Source organism: Medicago sativa, chromosome 1 (genome assembly GCF_051527215.1).
Source record: "Medicago sativa cultivar Bolivia chromosome 1, Bolivia_mono, whole genome shotgun sequence".
Taxonomy (NCBI): Eukaryota; Viridiplantae; Streptophyta; class Magnoliopsida; order Fabales; family Fabaceae; genus Medicago; species Medicago sativa.
The window spans coordinates 77,057,770-77,074,728 of NC_140749.1; the positions used below are offsets into that span (position 1 = coordinate 77,057,770).

A 16,959-nucleotide genomic window follows, 5' to 3' on the forward strand; every position below is an offset into this window, starting at 1 on the left:
TGATGATTATTAGTTACGAGAGATAGAGACAAAATCACAAATGTCACAAACTCGAAGTCACCTCAAGTGGAAACCCATGGTGACTTTCCCTCCATAAAGTCTCTCAATCCCAACCCAAAAAAAGAGGAATGCAATTGAACCTTCCACCACGATGAAAAAGTAGAACGTGCGGTTAATTTACTCTAAGAAAGTATCATTAATCAGTTGAAGTTTATTTCTAAAAATTGATTTACACATAAGTTGGTGATTGGTGAATAAGGCGGATGAGATGAGAGAGCAACAAATGTGTTCTGTGATATGTCACAAGATATAAACACTGCATCTAATTTGAAGGATTCGCCACAGATAGTAATAATTGATGGTTACACATAATTCATTTTTCTGTCGTTTTAAACTAAACAGAAAGTAATAGAAACTTGCTGTAGAATTTCATAAAGTTGTCGTCAAGAACTATAGACATCTACCTATAATTACTGTGCCTCCAGAAAAGCTCAAACTTACATAACATGCAGTCCGTTATTAATTTTTTTGAATTTTATGCAGATGTCTTTTCATAGTAGCAACATAATCACCACAAAGTTCGTCAGTCGGAGGCTGCAGGCTGAAGACATATGAGATGGACCTTGACACCACCATTGGCCGCCGATTGGTAACGGAGTCATGTAATATCCCAAAGCTTATTTCGTCAAAAGCAAATGACTCTGTAAGGATAAAGAAACAGTCTCTTGCCAACTTCTCTACCTGAAACCGCAACATCGCATTTAGTTAATTGAATTCAATTTCAGTTAGTTAGTCAAGTATTCCTGCTGTCAGAAGATTGTTATGCTAGTTAGTTATCTAATAAGTTAGTTAGTCACCCTTCAGTCATCTCTTTCATTGTATATAAGGCCCATTGCCTCTCTTTTCCTCTATGGATCTTGTAGATTGAGCGGTTCAATAACTATTTGCTATTATCTTAATGAGTGGCTGTGTTAAGATTTACGCATATATTCGTTGACATCTAATTTCTGAGAAATTATGTTAGTATTAGTTTTAAATCCTATCCATCAGAAAGCTTTCGCTTCTGAATATGAGCAAAGCACCAAACAGACCAACTAGGGAATTTATCAAGTGACTATCATCGTCACAGGAGTGATAAATAACATTTTTATAACACCTTTAAATGGTAAGAGATCATGAACAGAAGCAATCACCTGAAGTTGGGAAAATCTGATATTATTCATGGTTATGATAACTTGCACCTCCTGCAAATCATCAGCCAAAATTCGAAAGGCTAAATATTGGAAGAAATTTTGCAACGCCTTCTTTTTTCCATCCAAATCCTCACCATAGCTATCGAAGCAAGGAAACCACAGTATACATTGAATTTCATTCCAAGGAATAAGACTCCTCCCTGCCTTGGCTATGATTGTTTGGTACGGATGATATAGACCCCATAAAATTCTGACTCCTGTAAGGGATGGTTCTGCAAAGGTTGTTTCTGACAAACTGGTAGTTGAAATTATTTTGGATGGATCATAGTGGCAAGCAAAGCATGAGGAGAAATGCAAATCAGTGTCGTCCAATATCAGAATTGATCTGTTGCTAGATTTGGGAAACAAATTCAGAAGGGATGCAGAATTCATGGCATTATCTTCTGGCAGGCAGATGTTTTTACGGGCCGACACTGCTGGTCGGTCCACATCATGTGAAAATAAACAAGATCCTCCATTTCGGCAACCCTATTATAATGAACAATAAATAATAACCATAATCTTAATAATGGTGGCATCATAATGTAGTCAAACTCAATCGATGAATTTTGATAATAATAACCATAATCTTAATAATTGTAGCATCATAATGAAGTCACCTGCAAGGAAAAGAAGAACTTGCACTGTGGTCTCTTAGCCTGCAATGTGTGTGAAAATGAACATGAATTGCCTCTGCTGCAGGATCCACGCATGAAGTATACACAAGGAGAAACCTCCCCGTAGATGTGGAAATTACCAACGTCAGCATCCTCTGGTGGATGGCTAGAAGAATCATCTGGGTACTGAGCCCTTGTCTATTTCATGCAAGAAAAGAAAACCGCCTATTTTTAGAAGGAAAATAAATTTATTTCAGAATGAATATTTTACGTGCAAGATTCAAAAGCATGCTACCTCTTTTACAATTGCAGCAAACATTTTTGCCACTTCATAACTGTTCAAGTGATTCAAAGTAACATATGGTACAGCAACGCATTTGTTTGTTTCACTTGATGGGTCAAAGCCTTCCTCATCTACAGACACTACATCTGAATGTCCATCTGGCTGACTTTTGAACAGGCATGTATGACTAAGTTCATAAGGATCATAATAGGGTACAAGGCCATGAAAGGAGCTCAAAAATTTCGGCCGGAACCGATGGATTGTATTTAGTATATCATTATCTGTAAGGATCAGAAATAAGGATTGTTAGAAGATCAAAGTTTTAAGGAACGGTGCACTAAACTGCATTTACAAAAATGTGATACGCTTCCATTTGAAAAAAGAAATTTGAAAGTGTAAATATTCTGACAAATAGTATAGATACGTACAAATTTCTGACATCTGATGCAGCGATGATTGGTAGAGATTATGGAAAAAACACCAATCTTCCTCAAGCTTAAGCATAAGATGTGTGTCAGGATACACATCATCAGACTTCAAAACCTCCTTTAAATGTTCAAGCCGGTACTTATCCTGCATATGAATGAATATTTTCATCATAAATTCACAAGACCTCTAAAGCTGAACGCTAAAGTACAGACTGAGGAGGCAAATCTTATTTCTAGGCAATCAATAAAATCAAAGTTGGTTGGTAAGCGATCAATAAAACCATTTCAATGAATAAGCAAAATTTCACAAATTCATAATAGCCTTCAACCTTTCACTAAAACACTAATACAGATACTGAATAATGGCAATGTATTTGATAGTACAAACAGCAAAGCATACAGCTTTACCTTGAAAATGTGCTGCCAAAACTGAAATGCACAAAAGTTAGCCATGAATTCCATCTCCTTTCGACCAGCTAAGATTGTCCGGTCACCATAATAGTAATCAATGTACTTAGCAAACTGATGAAAATAAAAAAAAAAAATAATTAGACGAGTTGGGGCTCACAACATTGCCAAAGAATTAGTGCATTAGGAAATAGTACATCTGATTCAAATCATAGGCATTACCAATTCATCCTCTCCAAATGGGTGAATAATAGGTAAAGGCTGTGTATCCATCATAATACCCAGCAAGATGCCCTCACGTATCATACCAATGTCTCCAAACTTGAGGACTAGAACAGATGAATCGAAAGACAACGAAAAGCTAGCAAGTAATCGACCATAAAATGTAGGTTCATATCGGCCCCTGGTAGGTGTCTTTTCTAGTGCACCCATCTGAACAAGTAAACTCAATGCATCTTCAACAATTTGAGGATCAGGTGGATCCATGGCTTTTTGCAACAGAACTGCCATCAAACCCATCAGTCAAGATAACATTGTCAGAATTGGTATGCATTTGTATTAGATATCGTACATATCATAAACTGGACCATTTCAAGTGTACAGGATAACACGGAACTTTTTACTATTTTTTTTGTTATCCCTTTGTAAAGAGACATTCAAGTTACGTTTAGAAGGAATACAAATATTCACAATATTAATGGGTAAAATAAACAGTTTCCTGGAATATGTAATTTGGTAATAGAACACTATTTTTGGCCAAGAAATCAGGATAAACTAACTTACCTTTGGGATCATTGATGGCCTTAGATCCAGCACAACATGAAGAAAGAATTTGAAGCCTCAATGATAATTTAAGAATAACTGGAGTCTCATGATCCTCAAGATCATTGTAAAACGATCCAGGAACCAACCTATAAACTTGGCCATCACAAGTTCGGCCAGTTCTTCCACTGCGTTGTTTCGCCTACAAGATCATATCAACTGAAACTAAGGAAAATGTAAAAACAAAACAAAATATGGAAATAAGATCATTTGTACCTGAGACTTGGAAACCCAAACAAGTGCTGAACAGTCCTTTTTCCGGGACTTATCCCAATAGACTTGTAATGATCGGCACGAATCAATGACATAAGCCACTTTAGGTATTGTCACAGAAGATTCAGCAATGTTGGTAGCCAATATTACCTGACAGACAGCAACCACAATCATATATTGTGAATAACAGTAGAAGAAATTATATCTAGAAATAATTTTAGAAGAAAAAATCTTCTGAAAAAAATACCACCCAGCCAGAGGTAACTAAAAGAAACATCAAAGAACAAATATGAAAGAAAATATATCTTTTACATAAATTATATTACATAACACTATTGAATATTTAGATTGCAAAACAGTAAATATTATAATTCAACATACCAACACTCAATTTGCAACACTATAATTCGCCATTAACACAGAATTTTTTCCAGTTAAAATTCATAAATTAAATTTGTATAATATTTGCAATACATGAAGTTAGCGAAAACGCGGTACAAACATGTCCTTCCATATTGTAAAAGACTTTCTATTATTTACTAAACTACTTGCAGAAATAACTGACAACAACCTTTCGATGTGACTTCCAAATCTTCATAGTCATGAGAGCTTGTTCAGTATCAATGCTACCATGTAAGATATGAACTCTAAAAGTTGATTCAAGTGGCTTCAAAAGACGCCATTGCTGCTCCAGTGAATAGTAGGTTGGAAGGAATACCAAAATGCTTTTTTCAATATCTGGCTCATTGTCATGTATATGCAGCACCAGCTCATGAATAAGTGCGTGCAATTCAGACTTAATGTATGCATTGGATATGGAAGGATCGAGACAAGACGAATATTTTGAATGCATTATTTCAGATCTTATCCCAAGAGTTTCAGCTACCTGTGAAAAGAAGATTAGCACCATAATCACTGTTACCACATGATCATCAATGATGAAATAACTCACAGTGAAAAATCCTCCAAGTTGGTGGGTAAACTTTGAAGAGAACAGATGATTTTTACAAGCAGTACATAAGTGAGCATATGGATCAGGAGTGTTTCAAATGTCCATATGTTTGAAACCCAAAATAGTTATGAAGGTGAAGTATAATTTAAGACCATTCAATATGTGTATTATAGACAATATATACAGAACTAGTATTACACCTTTATTTAATTAAAAAAAAATAAAACTCTCAGAGTACATGCCTGGTCAATGTATGAAACACTTCGCTGAAAAAGCATGTTCTGATTTGAGCTAGGAATTGCAAGCACTTCAACTCGTTCGCCTCTACCAAGATCCCTAAAGTAGTCCCTATATCTTGAAATATCAGCAGTAGCAGACATCAAAACTACCCTGCAAAAGCATATTATTTTATCAACATAACATCTACTTGCCTCTTAAATTGAAATGAGAGATTTTGATTACAACGTGGTCCCGCTTAGCAGTCCAGGAAACAGAAATAAATGGAATTCTTGACTGGGATCCTCTTATTACATGGATAATTAGAAAGACATAGTGACTAAAGGAACAGATGCTATCACTGCAATTAAACAAACAATTGCATATGCACTCCTGATCTTCAAATTTATAGATTAGTTTCTTACAAATTTGCACATAGAACTCTTTTTAATTAACTCTTCCAAACATCCTCTCAACACTACCAAAACCAAGATGCTAACCTTAAGTCATTGTTCTTTAACAAAAACTGCTTTACACAAACTAGTACAAGATCAGACTCCACTGATCTTTCATGTACTTCGTCAAGAATAATAACCTTGTACTTCAGTGCAGTCAAGCCCTTCTCTTGCATTTCATCCAACAACACTCCAGCTGTTTTAAAAACAATCTCTGAACTGCAGTAGAACAATATACATACCAGGTAAGAAAGAAAAAAAAACAGAGAGAGAATGATAAGAACTGAATAAGGAAAAAGATAGGTGATGTATATCTTCCTTAAAACAGCTTCCCTGTGACAGGACAGTGCGGTCAGACTGTAATATACCATGCAAGGTGTCAATAGATAATGTGCTATAACATGAAACATGTATTATTGTATGTTAGTATAATAAATGGATAATAACACTTTTCTCATATGAATATTTCTTTTACTTGAAAGAAATATACATTCAAGAAAAATGAGTGCCAGATTTCTTCTTTTTTTTTTTTTTGAAACATCAAATATTATTAAGCTAGGCTAGCACAAGATGCACATAACCCGCAAAAGGAGGAAAAAGAGTACATGAAGGCCTTATAACAAATAGCCCCTCAACACTAAAACAATGACAAACTCAATAAAAAAAAAACCCTTAAAATCCAACTTCATAAACAGAAGAGGAACTAGAAACAAATAACAACAGGAACAGCAAATTCAAAGTGTCAAAACAAGCTTCCTATCCTAAAAACCATCCGCTTCTGCTGGCCAAATCCGAAACACACACACTGCTGTCAAAACAGCATCCACACCAAGGCTAACAGCAAGGCCGAAACACAGCATACCAGCAGGAAAAGTCTACTGCCAAAACCGCAGGTCCACAACTCCAAATCATCAGGAGACCGCCTCTAAACAACAGAAACTCACCCCACAAACCTGCACATAGACCACTACAAACAAAAAAGGCTTGCTGCCCAACTAATCATCTCAAAAGACAATCCTGAGGGCTCCAACTCCACTCATAAAACATACAAGCCGGAGTATTAAGCCTACACAACAACCACCTCCACGACAACACCTTGACCTCCTCCACTAACTCATCCCACCTATCAATTGTGTTATTAAAAATAAACCCATTCCTCGCCTTCCAAATAACCCAAATCGCTACTTGCCAAATCATCCGCAAACCCTTCCGAATTTTCTTATTAAGAGGACCCCCCGCCCAACACTCCCAATGGACGAACAAGTTAGGAGGCATTACAAAATTCAAATCCAACCAAGCCATCAAGTTAATCCAAATATTTCTCGCCATATCGCAATGAAGGAAAAGATGCTTAAAATGGGAATCTTAAATAAAATAAAAATGAGTGCCAAAATATGCATGTTATCATGGTAGTTAAAATCCCGATTTGAATCATTAAATCCCACAATTAAGAAATTATGCTTTCCCTCAACGATTACGAGTATACGCAGAATCTTATTTTGGACGAATCAGGTGGAATCGCCCCGGTTAATCAATGATATTTTAAACGTGTCCGTGATTGCGCTTATGAATGAATTTTAAATTTATATAAGCATTTGAAGTGTGATTTAAGGTTTTAATCATCTTACTTGTGAGCTATGGTTATGAAGATAAATTTACACAAGTATTTTAAGTGATTTAAGGTTTTCTCTCTTACTAATGCTATTTTATAGGCATATTTATAAGTTTTATGAGTTTTAAGTGATTTACTCTAAATGTCTATCATTTTTAAACAAAATAAAGATATTCGATTCAATTAAATTTACTCTTAATGTATGTCAAGACAAGGTGTCTCCAACAGATTCAGGTCAAAATTTACTCTTCATAAAATATGTCAAGACTTCATATCTACAAAAGCGACGAGGAAACAAGACCGAGGATAAGATGAAGGAAGTCATTGAATTACTATCACATATTTCTAAAGAAAATAAAAATGAACTAGTTTAAGTGAATGTGTTTAAAATACCTAGCTGAAAAGTGCCGTGAATGTCCAATGTGATACCCAACTTCTCCTCCCAATTGACAATTTCGAGCTTTCGCAACCATTTTGGCAACAGAAACGACAGCAAATCTCCTAGGCAGAGTGCACAAAATGGGTGTCATGTTTTCTTCTAGAAGAAACTGAGGAATTTGTGAACTTTTCCCTTGAAGCAAAAAGAAGCAAAAACATCAGCAACATCGAAAGATTATGAATAACTACAAAGTGAGTTATTCCTTATAAATGGGCCATTTATAAGGAAACAGCGACATTCGTCAAAACAATCCAGGCAGTGTTCATTCATATATGAAAATGAACCGAACTGCACAAAAGGAACAAGTAACAACCATTTTACTAAATGAACGGATGAAAGCATAAGAGCATGTTTTAAAAGATAAAAGATCCATAAGCTTCCCGACTTTTTAAATTTAATATAAGCATGTAGGGTTTTTTCTATTTATTTTATTTAATGTCTATGCCTAAAGATTTTGAAAGTTTTAGGAAATATCTCTGTTTTAAATCACAGTCACATTCTTTAATATTGTGGAGAATTACGACAAATATGGCTGACGCAACCTCTATCGCATTTATGGAACCATAAAAAAACTTGATGCCGCGACACAAATTGTGGCCATTGATCTTTATATTAAATCCCAACCATATCCGATATTCTGTACTACTAGTAACTACATTTATAGTATGGTAACTTCAAAATTTTGGTTTTATCCATAACATGTTATTTGAAAGCTACTAAATTAAAGTATGTTAAGACCACAATACTAAAATGTAACATAAGGATTTCTATATATATACATAAAGTCAAAATGTACAGGATGAAAATCCAGCGAATGGCGTATTTTAAAGCAACATCTAAAAATGGCAATACCTTTATTTTGATGAGGTAAAAATAGCTATACTTGAAATTTTAGTATAAGAATTCAAGAATAGTTGGACATGCAGACATGAAAAATATATACACTAATAACAAAAGAAACAACAATAAAGTAGTTTTTGGAGTTCTTTGACAACTTCAACTGATTTTCCATTGCATACATGTGTGAGATTTTTCTCTTTGTTGTAGCACCGACACTTCTGATGGAAGACATGTTCAGTGTCCGACACCGACACGTCTGACTACTTTCAATTAATTCACTTTTTTAAATTTTTACGGGTGTATATGTGTGTTGTGTCTGGTGTCTGTGTCACAATTAGTGTTTCATAGCTCTCTTCAGCGTAATTCTTATTTTTTCTTGTATAACAATTCTGGGAACAAAAAAATTCATCGCTCAGTGAAAAATCAACGATCACAAGTGAGAACAAAACAAACACAAAAAAAGACAAGATAAATTGTATTATATATAAGAAATACGTAAGAAACGTAACTAAAAAATTTCAGACACTAATTTTCAGCAACGCAGAGTAAAATTGTAGGATACAGTAAATGCAGTACGAAAAAAATGGAAGAGTTTGAGAAATTATACCGCAACCGGTTTCACCGATGATGAGAGTGACGCGATTTTGTTGAATTTTATCGATGATCTTCTTCCTCATAGACATGACAGGAAGGTGAGAGAAAGTAGACTGCAGCAGCGACGGAGTGATGGAAGGAGTGGGAGAAGGTGGAGGAGAAGGAGATGACGGTGGCGACGCCATTCTCAGAAACCGTCAACAGTCACGGTGGTCACAGTTTCAGCGTGTGTTTTCTACAGGTGAAGAAAGCGAATGACTAGGGAAGGAGAAAGTACGGAATTTTGCAACGTCACGGCCCAGTCAATTTGTTTATACACTATTTAGTGGATGGGAGTGAGGTACGAAAAGGGCGGGTTCATGTGAGCTCGGTGGAGTGGTTGACTTTAAGTCGCTGATTTTTCTTTTTCTACTTTGACTATGTTTTTGATTCTAACAAATCATGATCGTGGGGATGGTTTCAGAGTGGATACACTATGCGCGAAGTATGCGGATATTATCCACTTTCCCACTAGTACTTTTCTTGCACGTTTTCTTAGGTAAGAAGGAGGAAATCATGGCTAAAAAGCTAAGTAAAATGAGTAATGATATTTTGACATCCATTTGATGACAACTTGTTGACAACCTTGTTTTTCTCACTTCTTATTGATCAAAAACAATGGAGAGAGAAAAAGGAAGAGAGAGGATAACAACATCATGTGAGTATGAGAGAGAAAGTTGTCCAAAAATTGTCAAAAAGTGGTTGTCAAAATATCATATCTCAAGTAAAATAGAAATTGAAAAAAAAAAAATCTTAAAACTGTTATAGCTAGCTAAAATGTTTATAGGTTCCTTCAAAAATGGTTCTAGGTTAGATTAATATTGTGATCTAATAATTTTGCCATGTAAATCGTACTACCTCCGTCCCTAATTATATGACTCTTTTGAGAAATTTTTTTGTCTCTTTTTATAAGACCCTTTTGGTATTTCCAAGTACATTAATTAATTCTTTACCAACATACCCCTATTTATTTATATTTTTTTCTTCAATCAACATTAAATATTACATTGAAAACATAAACTAACTCTCTCTTTTAAAGGATAAAATTGTAAAAACAATACTAATTACTAACAAATTTATTACACTTATCAATTTTCTTAATATGCGTTATTTTTTCAAAAAGACCTTATAATTAGGGACGGAGGTAATATATCACTCGCTTGCAATCTAGTTCAAAAATTACACTTTAATGCTCAGAAGTTGTATCCTTAAAAAAAACAAAAAAAAAATGCTCAGAAGCTATAATTTAATTGAGAGTATTAAGCAAAACTCCAAACTTCACATTCGAATGCTTGGAGATTTATACGATATCTGTTCGTTAAAGCTATAACGTACCGACCTTGATCATCCTACACAAACATTCCAATTCTTGAGAACATTTTTGTTGTTGGAAATTCACACAATCTATATTGTAGTTGAAGAAATCGTGTGGAGAAGGTTTTCAATAAAAGTATGAGAAGATGTGCACCTGATTAAATCTTGTTAACCTGTTGTGCATGTTGTCAAGAGTTGAGAAAATCACGAGCACGAAACACTGCGACTTTCATAAATTCGATTTTTCCTTTTCAAAGTTTCGCATTTTTCATTTGCCAAGTGCTTCATGATATCATCATGAACATGGGAAGTTGTCTCTCGTTAAGGTGATACAAAACCCAGAAAAAGGAAATAAAAAAAAAACAAGAGAAGTTGCATGTTTATGATAAAGGACATCTTTATTTTTATGTTGCCTCTCGACAAGGACATAAGAAGTTGCAACATCGACTACATCCTTGCCAAATGCTTCATGAAATCATCATATACATGATATCATCACACTGGCAACATAAATAAGATAAAGGACAATTGACACATTTTGTGCACAAGTTAAGTCGAGTAGGAATAATGTTCCTCCCAAGTCTCCACATAGAGATTTTGATCTTAGGAGGGATTGACAAACCCATAGTTTAATCCAACAATATCGTCGCTACATAAACTTCAAAAATGCTGATGGAAACTTGGACTAAACCCATCAGGGCCCGAGCATTTATCCGGGTGCATAGAAAACATAGTCGCGCGAAATTCATCTTTGGTGAATGGAGCCGTGAGAGAAATGTTGTTCTCGTCGGAGATTGAGTGTCGAATAACAACAAGAACTAGGGCCGCAACAGTGTTATGTTTTTGGAACAAATCATGAAAATAATGTTGTGCTACTGATCGCAAGCCTTGGTCATCCGTCACTTTGTTACCGGTATCGTCCTCGAGGGATAAAATATGGTTAACCTTTTTCCTGGGTGTAGCGGAGGCATGGAAGAACTTCGTGTTTCGATCCCCGTCTCAATACCAGTGAGTCTTTGCCCGCTGTCGTCAGTAGGCGTCATCCAGCGCAAGAAGTCGCATCATTTTCCTTCGAATATTCACCATATGATCCTGACCTTCACCAGAAGTAATGAGACGAAGATTATGCAATTGACGCTGACATTCCTCAATATCATTTTTCAACTTGCGGTAGTGACTACGACTACAAACTGTCATATCTTCAGCATACGAATTCAACTTAGGCAGTAGAGAATAACCATGTCGTTGGTTCCAAGAATATGCAACGACTTGCTTAAAACCAGGTTACAATTGCCATACGTTTTCGTACTGAAAACTGCGTTTATGAAGATGAGGCACTGGATCACGGTTGAGCACTATAGGATAATGATCCGAAGCAGAAGCTACAAGATTCCCTAGGACAACATTAGGGAATAAATCAAACTACGAGGCAGTAGCAAGGGCTCTGTCCAATCTCTCCTCAATCGAGTGGGGTGTACCCAAACTCTTAAACCACGTGAACGGATACCCCTCCACCGGGACATCCGACAAACCAGAATCAAGCACTAATTGTCTAAATCCATTTACGAGTCAATTTGATCCAGTCGTCCTACGCCTCTTCTCACTTGCATCCATAATGTCGTTAAAGTCACCGAAAATACACCACGGTATATCTAAGAGATAAATTACGAAGAAAAACAAATTGTTAAGGGACGTAATTATGGGTACCACGTGTAAATATACTTATGTGGCTAGTTTTTTTTTTTTACTGTTGTATAAATTGCCCATAAAAACAAGTAGATCTTACCTAAATTAATTAATATGTAAACAACACATTTTTTTTCTTCATGATGATGTCTTTCAAACAAAAACTGTAATTTCACGCGTGTGTCCAAATATTGTGCTTAAATGGTTATTCCGGAGATTTAAATATAGTCATATGTGTAGACATTTGTACTATGCCGTTTTATGCTATTAACATGGATGCTGTGAGTCATTCATCCTTTTTGTTTTTAGCGAATTTGCATTATATCGATGTACTCTTTCAATTTGAATGAATAAATATCTTTTATTTTGTAAAAAATATAAGTTATTAATTACATGAATACTCTGAAAAAATACAAAGCCTGATTATCACATAAATACTCTGAAAAAAAATACAAAGCCTGATTATCATTTGAAAAGTAAGAAAGTTTCTTAAAAAAAATAATTAAAACACACTCAAGAAAGTAAAAGCCTAATTATCCCAAAAGTACAAACTAGCATAACTACGAAAACGTACAGACCAAGAATGTTAGTGTTTTCTTTCATTAAAATATATTTCAAGAATAAATTTATAATTAAATAATTATTTTTTAAAGAGCTTTGCTAATTTTTACCCATTCATTTTTGTGGAAGTAAATTAACAAGCTATAACTACAGGTGTGTTTGTTTCAAATTATATTTGTAGATTTCTGGGAATAAAATCATAAAAATGCATATGCCTATGTTTGTTACAAGTTTACTAAATTTTATTCCCAGATATAAAATGTTCCTGGAAATAGAAAAGTTTTCAAAAAGAAAATGGTGGGAATAAAGTTCACATGGAGATGGGAATAAAATTATGTGTAATTACCTATTATATTCCCTATTTTTAAGATTCCTTGGAATATTATAATGTTAACCAAACATCTTTTTTCTAAATACCTTGGAATAAAATTTCTATCTTTATACTCCCTCCGTCCCGCAATAGATGACCCATTTGAAAATGTGCAATTTTGACCTAACTTACTTTGACCATATTTTTTTACTAATATACAAAGATAAATAATATCATACAAGATGTCGTTAGATTCATCTCGATGAGTATTTTTAAAATATCAAATTTTTATAATTTTTTCTTATATATTATTCAAGATATTTAAGCTCAAAATTATACATTGGTATGCGTAATAGGATTAACTGTATCATGTATTATGGTACAGAGGGAGTATTCCAAGAAATGCTATTCCTAAGAATAAATTTGGTACACTTGAAACAAACACACCCTACAAATTTATTTCTTTAAAAAAAAAACTACAAATTTATTACATAGTTTGCCAATTTAGACTAACTATAAAAGTAGCGCGTACCTTGTTTTTTTTTTTTTTTTTTTTTTTGAGGGATAGTGAGTACCTAGTTAGCAAATCCTACTTGCTAACTTATATTGATCACTCATTTTTAGTGGTCCAATTAGCAAGCTAAAACCAATTTTTTTTGTCAAACTTTAACATGTAACTTGCTAATTTGTACCCACTAAAAATAAAGTGTAGCAAATCCATTTTTTGAATCATAAACATATGAAAATGGGTGACATTTACCATGGGAAGGTCTAATCCTTTCCCACCATGGGAAAGACATATTTTGACCATTGATATATTATTAAAAGAATTGAATGGTTGAGATTGTTTACCTTCAACCTTTTCTTAACTTTTTGTTTTTTGACAATTACCAAAAATTCGGACCCCACATAGTATAGGGGAAATGTTATTTTATTTATTGAGTTTTCTACACAACTTTGGGCCTTTATTAATTCAATATATCTTTTTATATATTATTTAGTATATATTTTATTTTAGATTTCAGTATTTATTTTCATTTTATTTTAGTATAATTATTAATTATTATAAAATGATATAAAAGAACTTTTTTTTAATTTATAATAAATTTTATTAATTTAATATGTCTTTTAGTTATTATTGTTTAAATAACTTTTATTTTCTAAAATCTTATTTTAATATTATTTTATTTCAGTTTTTTAAACTTATTAAAGTTAAACATAAAAAAAATCTGGACGTAACTCTTCTATCTATGTAACAAAAAATAAAACTTATCTATAAAAAAAATTGAATGTAATGTACCAAAAAAAAATTGAATGTAAATCTTTTAAAAAAACATAACGTAACATCTACAAAACAAAAAAAAGCATAATGTAACAAATTTTTTTTAATGCAACTATTCTTTTATTTTTTATTAAAAAAACTATTCTTTTTTTTTTAATGCAACCAAGTTTAATATAATATTGTATTATTTTTTGTTTGTTCAAGGGAAGTGACCAACAATAAGTTCTTCCAACTTGGTAGACTGCCAAGGGTACATAGAAAAGGAACTTTCCCATGGTGGGAAGGGATTAGCCCTTCCCATGGTAAATGTCACCATGAAAATGCCTTCGTTAACATCATTTTTATGAATCTGCCTTTTTTTGAGAGAATTTTTATGAATCTACCTATACAATACTGCATTCATCCTTGAATATAGGACTACACTGACGGTAATTAAAAAAAAGTTGTTATATTATTAAATTTGTTTATGTCAAAAAAATAGTAATATTAATAATTAATATTGTTCTTTTACAAATTTAACTATTTTAAAACCAGAAAGAGAATGAATTAATTTATGTTCTTATCGTAATACTTGTTGTTGATTGTAGAAAAAAAATACAAAATTATGAGTATTATGCTGGAAAAAATAATTAATGCAGTTGAAATATTTAAAAAGTTTGGTTCTAACACAAAACTTATTTCATTAATCAAAATAGAAGCAATACAATCTAACAACTAATCAAATATATCAAATATATTGTACTTGAGGATTAGCCATATATATAGTCATTATAGCTAATTTATTGACAACCATATTAGTTTGCTTCTTAGAAAAACTCAACCAACGAGTTTGAACATAAATTTAAAAAATAGAGAAAACAAAATCTAAGATAAAACCAAAAGGAGATAAAATTGAATAGGTTCTTGCTAATTTAGTTCAAGAGGGTAATATATTTAAGGAGGCAGGTAGTAATTATTTTTTTGAACAAGGAGGCAGGTATATTTTATTTAAGATTAATCTTTTTCTTCGTCAACATCAACTTGCCATCCTTATTTCGAGAATTTTTTCTTTCACGTTTAAGGAATACTTAAATGGATACAAGATTTTGGATATAAGATTTAGACACATGGACATAAAAATACATATTATATAATTATTTAACACCCTAAATCTTAAAATATATTTTTCTAAAATAAAAGACAAATAATAATAAAACATACAAGGGTGTCACACATTCTCATCATTCAAAAATTCTTCAAATTAATTAAAAATGGTGCATCGGAATTTAGTTCAAAATATTGTCACATTGTCATTAATAGAATAAATTGAATTCAAATATGAACTCCAAAATATAGTTTGAAAATAAAAGAAAGACTCCAATCCCCTAATGTTACAGATCAGAGCATCGACTCGATAAGGACTCCCAAAACGACAACTATACGGGTAGGTTTCAAAGTCATCCTCAGAGACTCACTGCTACTAAGATCTCCTTCCTGCAAATCTACCCAACAAGGGCGTAGGCCTCCAACCCGCAACTAGAGGGTGAGAATATATTCAAAATAAAAATCGCATAATCATAATGAATAGAAACAAAACATAAAACAGGTAAGCATCATCAATCATATATTTCAAATATAAATTATTCACATTATTTAATAATCATCTTTCATCATTTAATAAACACAAAAATATCACCATCTTTAAATAAACTCATCTTTAAAAAAAATTCTGTGGGGGAATTCAATAGTATAAAATAAATACCAGTAAGACATAGAATTGGATCCTTTGTGCAATTTTGTACATGATCATTTATAATTAAAAGAGGATATTTTGTGAACATGTTGGGAGGATCGAGGAAGGAGAGGCAATGGAGTATTCCTTTTTTCAGCGTAACAATGGAATGAGAGAAAAGAATAATAGTGCTTGATCATGTAAGATGATTTAGTAATTAACTAACATCGTTGGTTAAAACAAAATGGAGGGATGTGATTTGGAGTAACTCAAATGAGTTACTCTTGAAGTCAATATATCTCTCATCTTTAGAAAGAGCCCTGCTATTTAACGCGAAGGAAAACATCCCGAAATCGTCCCGACTAAACCAATAACCAATCAAAATCATGAATGTCCAGAAATCACAGAAGAGAGAAATATATCAGCATGAGAGAGAAGATGGAAATAGACGTAGTGAAAGATTCGCTATGCAATTGTCTCGCGAGATTTAGCAATTTTCCTTTAGAAAATACATATTATTTAATTATTTTCTCTTTTAGTAACTTTTTTCCATTTTTGTGAGGGTCCAAATTTTATGTCTAAAGTATCTTGACCACACAAAAATTTCTCCACATCTCCCGTACCTAAAAGATAATAAAAGAGGCTTCAGCTTCTGTTCTGAAAGGCAGTTTAACCAGTTGAAAGAACACAGGGAGTAGAGCGGCCTTACATTAATCAAAATTTTATTTTTGTCTGTAGATTACACATTGAATATGGCAAAACAATAATATACAAACACCGTGATTTTGTGAAAAGAAAATAAAAGCCTCCAACAAACGTATTAACATTATGATTATGCTTTGTCAAAAAAAAAAAAAAATTATGATTTTGCCACATTGCCATTTGTGGAAACTTTAAATATGCCACGTTCACGCCACATTCACTGTCTAGTCATTTGTGGAAACT

At 33.2% G+C, this 16,959-nt stretch overlaps 1 protein-coding gene across 4 annotated transcripts; it reads right to left on the reverse strand.

Moving 5' to 3' along the window:
* Positions 1-298: 298 nt before the first annotated feature.
* LOC146957613 (zinc finger (CCCH type) helicase family protein) lies at positions 299-9,406 on the reverse strand. 4 transcript variants are annotated; one of them, XM_085737465.1, is made up of 14 exons: positions 9,125-9,406; positions 7,632-7,809; positions 5,672-5,845; positions 5,198-5,345; positions 4,575-4,889; positions 4,007-4,153; positions 3,752-3,932; positions 3,191-3,471; positions 2,969-3,082; positions 2,561-2,705; positions 2,145-2,413; positions 1,853-2,047; positions 1,194-1,721; positions 299-741 (listed from the first exon to the last, which is right to left on the reverse strand). In XM_085737465.1, exons 1-14 carry the CDS (start codon positions 9,294-9,296, stop codon positions 520-522), a joined length of 3,069 nt encoding a protein of 1,022 aa, XP_085593591.1. In that variant the 5' UTR covers positions 9,297-9,406; the 3' UTR covers positions 299-519. The 4 variants fall into 4 exon arrangements, with proteins under 4 accessions (XP_085593591.1, XP_085593594.1, XP_085593578.1 ...); XM_085737468.1 differs by having other exon boundaries at positions 4,575-4,885; positions 5,194-5,345; XM_085737452.1 differs by having other exon boundaries at positions 5,672-5,983.
* Between the last annotated feature and the right edge of the window lie 7,553 nt (positions 9,407-16,959).